Source organism: Chiroxiphia lanceolata, chromosome 6 (genome assembly GCF_009829145.1).
Source record: "Chiroxiphia lanceolata isolate bChiLan1 chromosome 6, bChiLan1.pri, whole genome shotgun sequence".
Classification (NCBI taxonomy): domain Eukaryota; kingdom Metazoa; phylum Chordata; class Aves; order Passeriformes; family Pipridae; genus Chiroxiphia; species Chiroxiphia lanceolata.
This window is the reverse complement of record NC_045642.1, coordinates 60,621,872-60,635,757: the sequence shown is the minus strand read 5'-3', so window position 1 is coordinate 60,635,757 and position 13,886 is coordinate 60,621,872. Positions and strand designations below refer to the sequence as shown.

General features: G+C 41.0%; 1 protein-coding gene across 6 annotated transcripts in view; it reads left to right on the top strand.

Moving 5' to 3' along the window:
• The window catches only part of KIAA0586 (KIAA0586 ortholog), a 73,656-nt gene that overhangs the window by 35,190 nt on the left and 24,580 nt on the right, over positions 1 to 13,886 (top strand). For 2 of the 6 annotated variants that reach the window (XM_032690669.1, XM_032690665.1), the window contains 6 exons: positions 260 to 501; positions 984 to 1,054; positions 3,078 to 3,212; positions 4,750 to 4,930; positions 8,255 to 8,394; positions 13,217 to 13,304. In XM_032690669.1, the coding sequence (XP_032546560.1) occupies positions 260 to 501; positions 984 to 1,054; positions 3,078 to 3,212; positions 4,750 to 4,930; positions 8,255 to 8,394; positions 13,217 to 13,304 (857 nt within the window). Of the gene's footprint in view, positions 1 to 259; positions 502 to 983; positions 1,055 to 1,597; positions 2,609 to 3,077; positions 3,213 to 4,749; positions 4,931 to 8,254; positions 8,395 to 13,216; positions 13,305 to 13,886 lie in introns of those variants that run through there. The other 4 variants (XM_032690668.1, XM_032690667.1, XM_032690666.1 and 1 more) reach the window with 4 other exon arrangements.

Sequence of the window (13,886 nt, the reverse complement as noted above, 5' to 3'; positions counted from 1 at the left end):
TGAAATATTGTGTTATTAGCATTTATTTTTTCTCTTACCTCATTGGGAATACACCTGGTAATTTTTAGTTAGAGCCAGAAATTTGTTAATAATATTATTTAGCCGTGTCGGTTCTCAGGCTATTCTGTGAAATGCTGTGTTCCTTCATTTGAAAAAAATACTTGGGAATTAATTTCTTGTCAGTATTGAATTAGGACTTCAGTCTGTATTGTTCAGAGTGGTTTGGTGTGTTCATGTAGTGCATGTTCTCACCTTGCAGTGAGATGTCAGTGGCTAATGATGAGGAACCAGAGGCCTTGATTTTACCATCCCCACAGCCCTCAGCGAGGCCCCCAGAGTCACTTCCAAGCAACCTCCAGGTTCCATCCCCTGCACCTACACTTAGTTCTGGAGTGTCCACCCAGGAAAGCAGCATCACCCCCACAGAAACTGAAACTACAGACAGACCCATCTCAGAAGGGGAGGTGCTCTTCAGCTATGGACAGATGCTGGCTGCAGGAGGTAACCAACTGGATGCATCTCTGGAAATTAGAATTTGAATTAATTTTTGTTCTTTATAAACTCTTCCAGTCTCCTGAAGTTATATTTCATACATTTTCTGATAAAGCTGCAAGCATTAACCTGGCCCTTAACTTTCAGTTTATGAAGACTGAAGAGAGTTTGTTGTTCTTTTTTTTGTTTCTGAACAAAATGCTGCTGTTTATCAATGAAAAAAAAAGATTCAATCTGCTCTTTTGTCATGAGATCAACTTGGAAAATAATTGAGACTTGTCATGCTTAAGTACCATGTGGTACCAAGTTCTTACTGAAAGCAAAGTGTAAGAAATATGAAAATATGTCTTTATAACACATCCAGCAGTAGGAATTTCCAAATTTACTGAAGCACAGTGTTGTAATTATTAAAGAATGTGGTCTTGTTTTTTCCATGTAAAAACATTCATGTTTTTTTAATAGTTGTAACACAAAATATTTTTCATTCTTAGCAGAAGGAGGACTGTCTCTTCCAAACCTCACTGAGAGCTTATCCAGCACTTTACGAGATGCCAATGAGATGGTAAGGAAATGTTTCCTAAGGAAACAGAGTTAATGTGGATTCCACCTTGGGCATCTTTATTCACTGGATGTGCTTTAAACATTTTCACTTACCAGCTCCTTAAATTTGCACTTCCAAGCTGTACACTCAAAAACAGTGTTAGAGTTTCAGAACATCAAAGGCAAAAAGTTGACATTATACAAACTAATTTATATTTTAAAAAGTTGGATTTATGTACTTCTTTAGGTGAGAGATAGCTAACAGACATTTTTGTTTCTTTACTGTTTTTAGTTTTAAGACACCTTAAACAGAATAGAACATTGTTATGCTCTGAGCTGTTCCAGCTTTGAGCCATCTTTTAATTGCTTGTGTGATTAAATTATTCAAGTGGGTTTGCTGAGGCTGGAGTTAAAGCTGCTTAAAACATCAGTGTAGTTCCTTATCTGATATCTGCTTTAGTCCCTTGTCCTGGAAGCCTCCCAAGTCAAGATGTTCTCCATTCTCTTTCTATTTTAACACTTTTCCTCGAATGCTTTGATTTCCCTCTCAGACTTTCCTTGGTAGGACAGAGCTGTGGTATAAATGATAGTTAACAATTAAGTTCAACAAGGAGAAATGCCATGTCCTGCTCCTAAGGAGGAGCAGCCCTGTGCACCAGGACATTTTGGGGGCTGACTGGTTGGGAAGCAGCTTTGGGGGAACAATCTGGGAATCCTGGTGGACAAGGTGAATGGCTCAGCCATTGAGGCAGAGAAGGCCACCACCATCCTTTGCTGCACTGGGAAGAGCATTCCCAGCAGATCCAGGGAGGTCCTTCCTCTTTCCTCAGGACTGGTGAGACAGCATTTGGAGTATTGTGTCCAGTTATGGGCTCTCCAGTATAAGAAAGATAAAGATTTAATGGAGTGAGTCCAGCAAAGCTCTGCAAAAATGATTCAGGGATTGGTGCATCTGTCATACTGAGAGAGCTCAGATGGCTCAGCCTGGAGGAGAGAAAGCTCTGAGGGGATCTTACCAGTGTGTATAAATACCTGGTGGAGAGAGGGAAGGAAGACAGAGCCAGACTCTTCTGCCTGGTGCCTGGTGAAAGACAGGAGGCAGTGGATACAGGTTGAAATTCAGAAAATTCTTTTTAAATATGAAAAATGTTTTTACTTTGGGGGTAACCAAGCTGAAGAACTGCCTTGAGCAGGTGGGATGGACCAGACAATCTCCAGAGGTCCCTTCCAAGCTCCATAAGGCAAATCTAAACATCCTAGAGTAGGAATCCACCTCTCTTCTCCCTGCCTCTCCTTCCTAAACATTTCTACACATACATGGCCATACTCTACCTGTGCATGTTTTCCCATTTAATATCCATGTTTTCATTCATGCCATAGAATCAGAGAATATCCTGAGTTGGAAGGGACCCACAAGGATCATTAAATCCAACTCCCTCAGCACAGGACACCCCAAAAAAACCCAACTGTAATTGTGAGACTGTGCCCAGAACTTGCAGACCTTTAAAGCCTCCTCTGTCTGCCACACTTCCTCTCTTAAACTCTGGGCTTAAGACTCTTCGTTATCAGGTGAACTTACAGTTCTCTTCATCAGAATAACATTTGTTTGCTAAAATGTTCTTCCCTGTCTTTATCTCCTGGATCCTCCCAAGAGTCCTCCATCCTCTGTTTGGTGGAGGAACTTAATTGCTTGGTGAGAGCAGCTCTGCAACCAGATCATTGCTAGCAACTGGTGTGTGTGAGGGTGTAACTGTGTCCCTGATCTTTGGAGGCCTAAAGGACCTTGTTCTTCCCTAAATATTGCAGTCTTTTGCATAAAAAAAAGGCTGTGCATGTCTATGGTAAAAGGAGAAAGAAGTGTGTCATATGTTTGCTTATTTTTTAAATGCCTGAATTTTCATGACACAATTTTTCAGTTACAACTCTAACATCTTCCTGTTAAAAAAAAAAAAAGCTTAGTTGTGAACTAAAGTAAGAATGATCCAAGTTCCTACAAAAACCAGTTTTGGATCATGTATTATGTGGGGTTTTTTTCTTTGTTTTAGGATTATGACCCTCCAAGTGAAGGGCAAGTTGTGAGGAGGCTGGATAAAGGATTTCACAGGGATCCTGTCCTGACTCTTTTAGCCAAATTAAATCAAGCACCTGTTTCTCCACAAGAGGGAATAGACCATTTGGAGGTAACTTACTGTCCTTTGCTCTCCAGTGCAGTAGTTTTGAGGTGGTGCTTTCCTACTCACAAGCAGATAAAATATTGCAAGATTATCCTTCCTGTTGGCTGTAGAACAGGTTCATACACTTCATTCCCTGCTGGAAATGATCCAACTTCTGTTGGCCTTCTTCTTGTGTAAAACCTTTTAAAAACACTGAAATATTATTGTAAACAAACTGTACATAACACCACATGTACCAAGTTGTCAAGGTATGTATGTAACTATTCCCATTTTTGTATCACATTTGTCCTGTCACACTGAGTGCCAGGGAATTTCCTGTCACTTCAGCAGCATAGGTGGAATGTTTGACAGTACAAGGACACTGCACTTAACAGCCATAGGAGTGTTTTAGGGAGGTATGAAGAACTCAGCAAATGTTTATGTGCACTTTGCACATGGTGTTGATGCTGGTCTTGTAACAGAACCTCAAAATATTCCTGTTCAGTTGGCATAATAAAAAAAAAGACTAACAGAAAAATAGAACTGTCTGCATCACAGGTTTTTTTTGTTATACATCTAACTCCTTTCTGTGTGGAAAACAGTAATTTGGACTGGGTGTTTATTCTGACTGGCATAGCTGGAGGAATGTTGGAAGGAAGTGAACTCTGAATACTGCAGTATGGTCCATGAACACCTTTATTTACAGCAGCTCTTGCTTTTTTGTGCTTTTCCTGATGCATATGCAGTTTCTTCCTTCTGTCTTGGTCAGTTTAGTCTAAATAATTACTGACTTGACTCACTTCCTTAACTGCTCCTTTGTCTTTCTTTATTTTGCTAATGAGCTCTGGTGGATGGACTTGGTGAAAAGCTTTCTACAGTGTCAGCTCCGAGTCTGGCTGTAATTGCAGTGACATTTTCTCATCAGCACTGCCAATTACAAATGCATCTCTAATTCGCTTTTCCCCTTTCCCATAGTCATGGACCACTCAGTCTGTCCATGCAAGGCACTAATAAACTCTCCCCAGATTCTGGCAAGGTGTGTGCAGGGGTCCCTTCTCCTTTATGAGAGAAACAATATTCTCCCCTGTGTTGCTAATATTGCCTTGGAATGATACTCTGCACACCTGTGTATGTTCAACCTGTTTTCCTGCATGTAAGCAAGTTGGTTTTTTCCATGCACCTTTGAAAGTCAGGATCCAGAGAACCATCCCTATCTTAAGTGCCCTCCAAACCTGCTCAAAAATTGAACCTTTTATCTGACATGCAGTACAGCAGAGAGTCAATAGCTTTTAGATGCTGCCAGTGTTTCAAGGTCAGGCAGTCAGCATGGCCAGATCTATAACATTAAAGGCTTCATGTGCTAAAAATATAACTTAGGTTTTGATCATGTTGGGATATCACTAACAAAATAAATGGTGTTTGGCTGCAAGTGACCTTCTTCTGTCCAGTGCTGATAAATGCAGATCTTAATTTCAAACCCAGATGGTATCTCCTGGGTTGGGTTTGGAGGATACACATTGGGGTTTTTTTATACCTGCTGTTCTGATGTTGGTGTCCTCTGTAGGACTCTGATGGCAGTGTTGGGGAGCTCAGTGAAGGTCAAAGACCGAGGCTGACCAGAGCAGAAGAGAGAATCCTGATGGGACATTCCCTTTATCTGGACCATCCAGCTGCTCAGAGCTCTGGGAACAGACCACACCAGGGATTCCGTCCTGCGTCCCCGGGACAGCTCACCCAAATTGGAGGTGCAGTTACACTGTTAATTCTTCTCTGGGATGTTTATGTGGATTCTGAGGGTTTTCTGTAATAAATCTGAAATAATTTCAGGCAGTATGTTCAAAATCCAAAATTTACAGGCAATTCCTACAATGGAATTATTAGCATCCCTGTTCTGAGAACTGGATTTAATTCAAGCCCTGTGTTTACTCTTCTTTGCAATCTTTAACAAATTGAACAAAAATCATGGCAAATAGCCACTTGCCTATGAAAAAGTTAACTTGTAAAGTATGTATTTTATTCTTTTAAGTCAAATTCAGTCCTGAAAAACACTTAGTTTGACCACTGATGCAGGTGGTTCCCATTGGACAGGTATTAACACCAGCAGTTCAAGCTGCTTCTCTCTGTCCCCTCACACAGCACTGCTCCTCTTGGCTTTTAGCACTCCATCCTGGTGATGCTGCAGTGTCTCATAAATGGCAATATATTTCAGCTTCATCTATTCCTATAATGATAGGGAAATTAATATTTGGTATTTTCCCACATGGATAGCTGAGGAACACACATAATGGCTTGTACAAGGCAGTGCAGGGATAAGTTGCTGTGGTGAACCAGGGACTTTAATTTCTTTTCATTTGAAACCAGTGCTGAAGCCAGTGGTCCATCCTTCCTCTCCCTGATTTTTTTTATCCCAGTGTCTCCATTGTTATCTGAAAATGTACATCCATGCTTGTTTAATTTAACAGCTGCAAGCATGCAGAATCTCTTTGTTGTCTGTGGTTTTAAATATGTTTAAACTAGACTGAAATAATTATTAAGCTGTTGCAACACAAACTTGGTTGCACTGATTCATCAGAAATTGTGTAAATTAAAGTGATCAAACAGCTGGTTTTCTGTCCTTTTAATTTTCACGTTTACGGATCTGACAAAGGAAGCAGATCTCACATTATTAACCCTTGACCACTAGGAAGTGGATTGATATTGAATGTGTTACTCACGTGGCAAAAATAATCTTGGAGAAATAAGAATATTTGCTTGGTTTTGAAGTGATTAAACATTTGAACTGGTTGCACAGAGAGTAATCTTTTAAAGTAGCTGTGACCAAATGTTTTGGACCAACTACATGTTGAAATACATTGAAAATACATTCTGGTACATTATACATTGTTAAACATTTACTTTGAAGTGGTTTGTTGCTTGGAGATTGGTTACATCAGGCTCCCTGGGGTAAGACATTTCTCCAAATCACTTGTTTAAGTCTGTTGCTGGAGGACAGTCAGCACTGAGGGCACTGTGATAAAGGAATAAATCAGTGATCTAGGTCATTTGCAGATAGCATGGGACAAAGGGGAACAGTTTTAAGGCAGAAGATGAGAGATTTAGATTAGATGTGAGGAAGAAATTCTTTACTCAGAGGGCGATGAGGCCCTGGCACAGGTTGCCCAGAGAAGCTGTGGCTGCCCCATCCCTGGAAGTGTTCAAGGCCAGGTTGGATGGGGCTTGGAGCAACCTGGGATAGTGGAAGGTGTCCCTGCCCATGGCAGGGGGGTTGGAACAGGATGATCTTTAAGGTCCCTTCCAACCCAAACCCTTCTGGGATTCCATGGTTCTGGAAGTCTCTAACAGTGCTCAGGACCATGGAGTTAGAAGGTGCCTGTTAATGGGAGAACCTGTCTCTAGGGATATCTTCTCCTTACCCAGGCTGTCCATAGCTGTATCTAGCACGGCATGTTTCTATCTCCTCTATATCTTTTCTTTTTTTTAAATTTATTTTATTTAATTTAACATGCCCTCTGACTGTCCTGTAAATATCTTAACACTTTTCAAAACCAAACCAGCTCATGCATTTGATGATAATCTACAAACAGTGTGTTTCTCTGCTGAATTTTTTAAGCTCATTTCTCAAAATCTCGTAGTATTGTTTTTATTTTAGTATTTTTTTGAGAGGAGACAAGTGCCCTGGACTAACTACCATAGGGGAATTGCCCTGTGCTTTCACACAATCTGTAATAATCCCACACTGAGTTGTGTTGCATTCTGATGATTTATAGTTTAGCTTCACTCCCTGCCCACCTCCGAACACAGCACAGTATTCATTGCATTGCTAAGGAAACATCATTGTGTAAAAGCTCAGGTCTGCTTTCAAGGCAAGAGTGTTTTCATATCAGGGAGGAACAGAAAATCTTGTTTCCAAGTCCTTTTGTTAGTGAAGTCAACACAATAGGAAACAATCCGTTCTTGGAGGGAGGGTGGGGTGGAGGGGGGAAGGAATGATCCCTGATTGTTTCCACTTTCCTTCCAAATCTTTTTGATCTGACCACTGGTATGTGAGATTGCCAGTCAAATCACCTATTTCCTGATGGCCACAACAGCTGCAATGGAGGCCCATCATTTTATTGGACAATTATTTTTAGGGCTACAATTAAATAATTGTTACACCAGTGGGTGTCAAAGTTCACATATTTCAGGCTGTGCCTCTGTCCACAGAACCTTGCAGTGGATACTCAGTTTCTCTCTCAGAATGAGTCGCTCACAGATGTATCTTTAAAAATTTGGGGGTTATGTGTCTCCTGTCTGGGTTATTTTCAGTTTTGTGACCAGTTTTTATTTGTGTTATGGAAACATGATGTCCATTTGTAGGATGGAGCAGGTGTTGCTCATGGAGATACCCAACAGCATCTTCCTGCTCAGTCCTTCATTTATAAATCCTTGTTTTCAGTGCTTAAAGTCATAGACATAAAAACCAACATGCAAATGAAATGTGGCACATGCAGTCTTAAAGTGAACAATAATTACAGTTAATTAAGCAATGATTATAGTTAATTAGGCTTAAAATTCGTTCCTTGGCTCTGTATGATAGCAGAAGGCTAAAGTTAGTTCAGGAGCTGTCAGTACATTTTTCATAAAGATGCTTCACATACTTGCAGGCTGCAAAAGCATGATAAATGCTGGATTAGAGAGCAAATTATCCCTTTAAAATAGACTATGTACAGGTTTCTTTTAATAATTTCCTGAAGAATCCTTTCCAGTCTCTTTCCAGTAAGTGTGATAAAGCTCATTAAGCATACAAGGTATGATGAACTGTGCAGCTCTGAAACTCTCAGAAATGCTGCCCCATTAGAAATCTACAGATGATAAAACTGATTTATTTTTTCAATTTCCACAGACCCTTATTTCTTTTTTGCTCCCCCAAGAACGGTTTAAGGGATGTACAATAGGCCGTGTAAGGAGGAAATCACTCTCTTTAACACTGCAATGTCACACTGTTGCATTTTGAAAGGCTGCACATTCTGCCACAGCATTTGACCAGGAAATTATTGCTCTGGCCTCATCAAGGAACTTTTTTCTCTCAGCAGAAATTCTTGGAGATGCAGATACAAGTCGTGGTCCGATGCTTTTGGCTGAGCTGGAGTCACAGCCAGCTTCACATCCCGCTCTGAGAGCGGCCCAACCAGGCTGCACAGTGACATCTCTCTCGGAGGATCTGTCCCAGGTGAGCTGAAAGGATTCTTTCTGTGACTAGTCAGAAGGAGCAAACTGTAACCTTGGAAAACAGATTTTCCTATTCCACTGTCGTGCCTGACATCACAGAACTGCTGCCTTTTAAGTGACACGTTCAGCTGAGAAACTGAAGTCAGAACTACCTGTGTGTAATAAAAATGACTGTGTTCCCTGTGGCAAATCCTTACAATACCCTTTCTGTCAGGCTCAGGCCTTCTCTTTTTACCTTTTCTGCACTTCCTCACAGCTTCACTGCTCTCACAGGATCTAATACTGATCTGATACTCAGTTCAGATGGGGCATTCCAATGTTTTAGGGGCACAGAGCTTCACATACAGAAGAATAACGTCATAGGTGTATGGGAGGGGAAGCAGCAATGAGAGATTTGGCCTCAGAAGTTATAACCCACTGATTCAGCATTTCAGGAGCTTCATTTGTCCTAATAGGGGCAAGGTTGGAAAGGCAGTAAAGGATAATGTTCCTCAGAACACTTAAAGGTAGAGGAACATTCTATTGATCTCTGCTTCAAACCTAGACAGCTAATTTTTTTTTTATTAGTATGTGCTGTTACCTAGAGATGATGGTTTACTTGGTAACTGGGGATAAATTCAAATAACAAGTGGCAAAAGCTAAAAATGAGGTGGCAGACTGCTCTCTAATATGTGAAGCTTCACAAGGTGTTTGAAGATAATTATATATTACCATGATTGTTGAGTTCATGGATAAATTCTGGCCTTCCCTGGTGTCCTATATAAAATAACCTAAAGTATTGTTTATTCACCTGACCCTGCCACGTTATAACCCACATTGCCACGTTTGGGTTTATGATTTTGAGCCTTGATGCCATTGGTGTCTGAGCAGTCCTTAAATGTGTCACCTGAAGTTGTGTTGCATCTTCAAAGAGGATTTTAGATGTCACACCTCTTTCACTTTGAGATCACCAGAACATACTGTTTCTTGGAATGACTGTTCATGGGCAAAAGTGGATTCTGTGACCGCTGTGTGTGTTGGGGTGAAGCTCATATCCTTGTTATTGTCTCACTGGCCAAAAGTAATGGGGACAGAGGGGATAAAACATGTTTCCTTTTTTAGCCCCATTAGCTGTGGTAAAGAATACAGTGATACCTGCATCTTATACTCAGCTGATGGGGTTAGGATTGATTTTTACTTTTTTAGATACAGGGAAATAATAATTTGCTGTGTGTAAGATTGCCCATGTACATGGTCTTACCTGTGCAAGAAGTCTGAGGTGATCTGACACTGTGTCTTTCACAGAAAATATACAGATAGTTATATATTACCTAACACTTTATATGTAGACAGTTATACATTATCTTATCTTCAGAAACTTTTTCTTGCATCTGAACCCTTAGTGTGGCCTTTTTTTTTTGCCTGCTGGCATGTAAAACTCACCCTCCCTTCGAACCAAGCAACCAAACCCCTTAAGTTTGTGTGGTTTTGTTAGGTTTGGTTTTCTTCCCCCCCAACAAAACAACCTCTTCCTGTGTGTGTTTATTCCTGATGTAAGATTCCAGATCAGTGTTTCTCCCAGGCTCACCTTTTAGCTTTTCTCTAAAAAAGAGATGTGACCATACCTGTAAGTGATAATCACAATAAACATCCCTCCTGGATGGGGCAAAGCTGTTTTCCATAAGATCCTCTGCTAGATCTCTACATCCTTCTCTGAAAGGAAAAAATGATTCCTGTACCAGATGATTTGAAAGCTTGTTTTGACAGCATCTCTCTGCCATGTGACAGTGATGAACCTTTCCCCTCCTTTCAATTAGGGATGGCATCTGTGTTCTGCTCCACGGCTGGATCTGCTTTGTCACCTGCCTGTAGGAATCAGATTTTCTGGGAACATAATACCAGCTTAGGAGAGCAAGAGCTACTCAGGCTTTCAGAATGATTCATTCATTGTGTGCAATGTTTAAGGAAAATAATCACTTTAAACTTCTTGAAAGATTTCCTCCCAGGTTAGTCACTGACTCTCACATCAGCTGCTTCTCATCTTGTTTTCCATCTGCAGGCAGATGGAAGTTAAACTGCATCACCTACACACAAAGCCAGGAGACAAATCTATTCAGGAGCAAAGTTTGCTGAGAGACCTGAAGAAAATACACTATTTCAGGCCAGCCTTGGTAGAGCTTTGTCCTGATTTGACTGGGAATGATCTTCCTGGATGTTGGGGTTTTTTGTGACAAAGCTCGGGTGGTTCCTGCAGTCTGTCCAAACAGGATCCTTATGTCAGGGATCATCTATGTACCACTTGTTTGCTCCCTGGCACTGGTGTGTAGGTCAGATTTTGACCAGCAGAAAGAGCACTTGTAGGGCACAAACAAATGCCTTTTAGTCATGAAATCTGTGTGGTCACTCACTCCAAAACAAACAGTTTAAGTCATATAGGAATTCTCTTATCTACCCAAATTCCTTGGCTGCTCCTCCATTTCTAGCATTAGATTATTTTTTTTTTTTTAGATTTATATATGCTTTTAGCCACTGTCAGACAGAAAGCCAGACTAAATGCATCTTCAGTTTGACCCCTTCTGTCTGTTCTTGTGCAACAATACAGGAATTGACTGTTATTTGTGGCCACTTTGCCCCCCTTGCTCTCAGCTCTAAGAAGCAGGAGAATGACTGGGAGGAAGCTGGGCTCTTCTATTCTAAATAAATCATTTTGATCACGGGAGGGACAGGAACACTGAAGTCATATTTGCGTGGCTAAACATTCCAAAGGTGGGAAATCTAAATCATTTGAAGCCCCAAATGCATTGTTATAATCTTAGGGAATCATTTGGTTGCAAAATATTTTCATGATACGCTTTTATAAGTATGAATGTTTTTATACAATCCACATTTTTTAAGTGGGATTGGCACTGTGGTATTCTCATTAGCTTTCATTTTTTAGTGTTTCAAAAGACATGGCTTTTTTAATCTTCAGGAATGCATAATTGTAGGTTATGAATATGTTAACTCCCAACTAATGTTTGCACCTCAGTTCAGTTTAAACTGGTTTTTGGTTCGTCCTATTAAAAATTCAAAAGAAAACAACAAAAAAAACCCCCACACTTGAAATGGAGCTATTTGGAAATGGACCCCACAATGGATCCTGTTTTGCTGCTGGCATTTAATGTTCTGTAGCGTTGGTGGCTTTCAATCACCTTTCCATGAGACCTTTCTGCTTTCAGAAAATAATCTCAGCACTTTGTCATCTTGTGCACTTTAAATGATGAACAGAATTGGACAACATCGTGGTGGCAGAGGTACCCCAGTCAGGGGTGACACCAAATGGTTTTTCTTTTTGTTGCTTCTGGTTTTTACACTGTTGGCTTAAATAGTTGTTAAATACATGAGAAGCAATGTCCTCACTGCTGAGATTCCTGATACCATCAGAGGCAGGTGTTAACTGAAAAAAATGGGAAGCCCTGATCACAGAGTTGGCACCACGTTTGCCAGACATAAAAATTTTCTTATTTTCGTTAATACTTTTGGCTGTTTGGCTCGTGGCCTCCACAAATAGTGGAGGGTTTCTCTTGCTTTCCTTTCTCTTTCCTTTTCTTCCTTTTTAGCTTTTTCTTCCTTCTTAGCTTTTGGAGGAGGGGAGCAAAATACCCCTGGTGCTGTGTCATGAGATCTTCAAGAGAACAGCAGTGCCACTGCTTCTCAGGGCATATCATTTTCCCTGAAGTCATAGAACAGTTCTTTCCATGGGCTCCACATGCTGTGTGATATGCAAACACATATGGTCTTTCTTGTGTTCCTCCTTAAGGCTTCATAAAAAAAACTTCATCCATGGAATCAACAGCATAACTGATGAAATCAAATTTGTCTGTCTTAAGAAAACGCTTAATTCTTCTGGGTAGGCAGATGGTGACAGAACGAGGGACACTGGTTTTGAACTGACAGAGGGCAGGATTAGGTGGGATCTTAGAAGGAAATTCGTGGCTGTGAGGGTGGTGAGGCCCTGGCACAGGTTGCCCAGAGAAGCTGTGGCTGCCCCATCCCTGGAAGGGTTCAAGGCCAGGTTTGAAGGGCCTTGGAGCAACCTGGGCTAGTGGAAGGTGTCCCTGCCCATGGCAGGGGGTTGGAACAGGGTGATTTTTAAAGTCCCTTCCAGCCCACACCATTCTGGGATTCTAGAACTCCATGACTGTGTTTTGCACTTCTTATATTTCCTGTCTACTTGTAATGGAATGTCCTCGGGACACAATTCCTCTTCCAGTTAACACATAAGATAACAAGCAAACTTGACAAATGTCTCCCTTTTTAACATGCAAAGCATTTGTTGCTTCTAAAAACTTTCCCTACAGCGTTGTTGCAGACCTGGGTCCTGGAGAGCATTTCAGCAAGAATAGAAAATGGTTTTAAAAACTGGGCCAAGGAAATAAATTTTAGACTTGGCCTGAGTTTTCCAACCAATTAATATTTTTCTTTTCCCTTTCAAATTTCTCTTGTTAGGCAGGAGGATAATACCTAGGGAGAAGTCCTGGATCTTGAAGAAAGCCAGGGAAATAGTATGTTCTTTCCACCACATGCTTTGAGTAAAAATTGAGGGTCTCCTGTGTCTTCAGGTCTAAATGGCACTTTGCCATCCATACCTACTGCTCCCAGGATGTTTGTCCAGAGGGAATAACATTGCAATAGGCTGATTGAGAGCTGAATTCTTTTGAAGTCAAAAGGAAGGAGAACAAGTGCATATCCTTTAATGAATCTTTAAAAACCTCTTTGGATGTTTCTTGAAGCTCCATGTAGTCTTGCTGTGCTTTTACATCAAAAGTCAGATTTGTAATATGATTTTAATGTGTGATACACAGGAGGAAAGCCAAGGAGCTGCACAAGTTGAGACTGTGAGACCACGAGTTATTCTTGTGAGAAGGATGTCTGAAGAGATGCAACAAGAAGGTAAATGATGTCAATAAGCAAACAGTTCTCTCAGTTAAGCACATCACTTTTAAATATTGTTGTATACTAATGTATAATAAAGTTCTGATTTTTTAAAATCTGGGGTTTATTAGTACAAAATTTCCAAGCATTTGTGTGTGCATAGTGTGTATATGTGTACATAGATATGATATTGTTGGGGTGCACTCAAAGGATTGGAAATTCAGCCTGGAGAAGAGAAGGCTCCAAGGAGACCTTAGAGCACCTTCCAGTACCTAAAGGATCTCCAAAAGAGCTGGAGAGGGACTTTGGTTAAGGGCTTGGAGTGACAGGACAAGGGGGAATGGCTTCACGCTGAGAGGGGTCAGGGTTAGGTTGGATGTTAGGAAGAAATTCTTCCCTGTGAGGGTGGTGAGGCCCTGGCACAGGTTTTCCAGAGAAGCTGTGACTACCCTGTCCGTGGAAGTGTCCAAGGCCAGGTTGGAGCAACCTGGGATAGTGGAAGGTGTCCCTTCCCATGGCAGGGGGTGGGACTGGATGGTCCTTAAGGTCCCTTCCAACCCAAACCATTCCATGATTCTCTGATTCTGTTAAATGTATTTG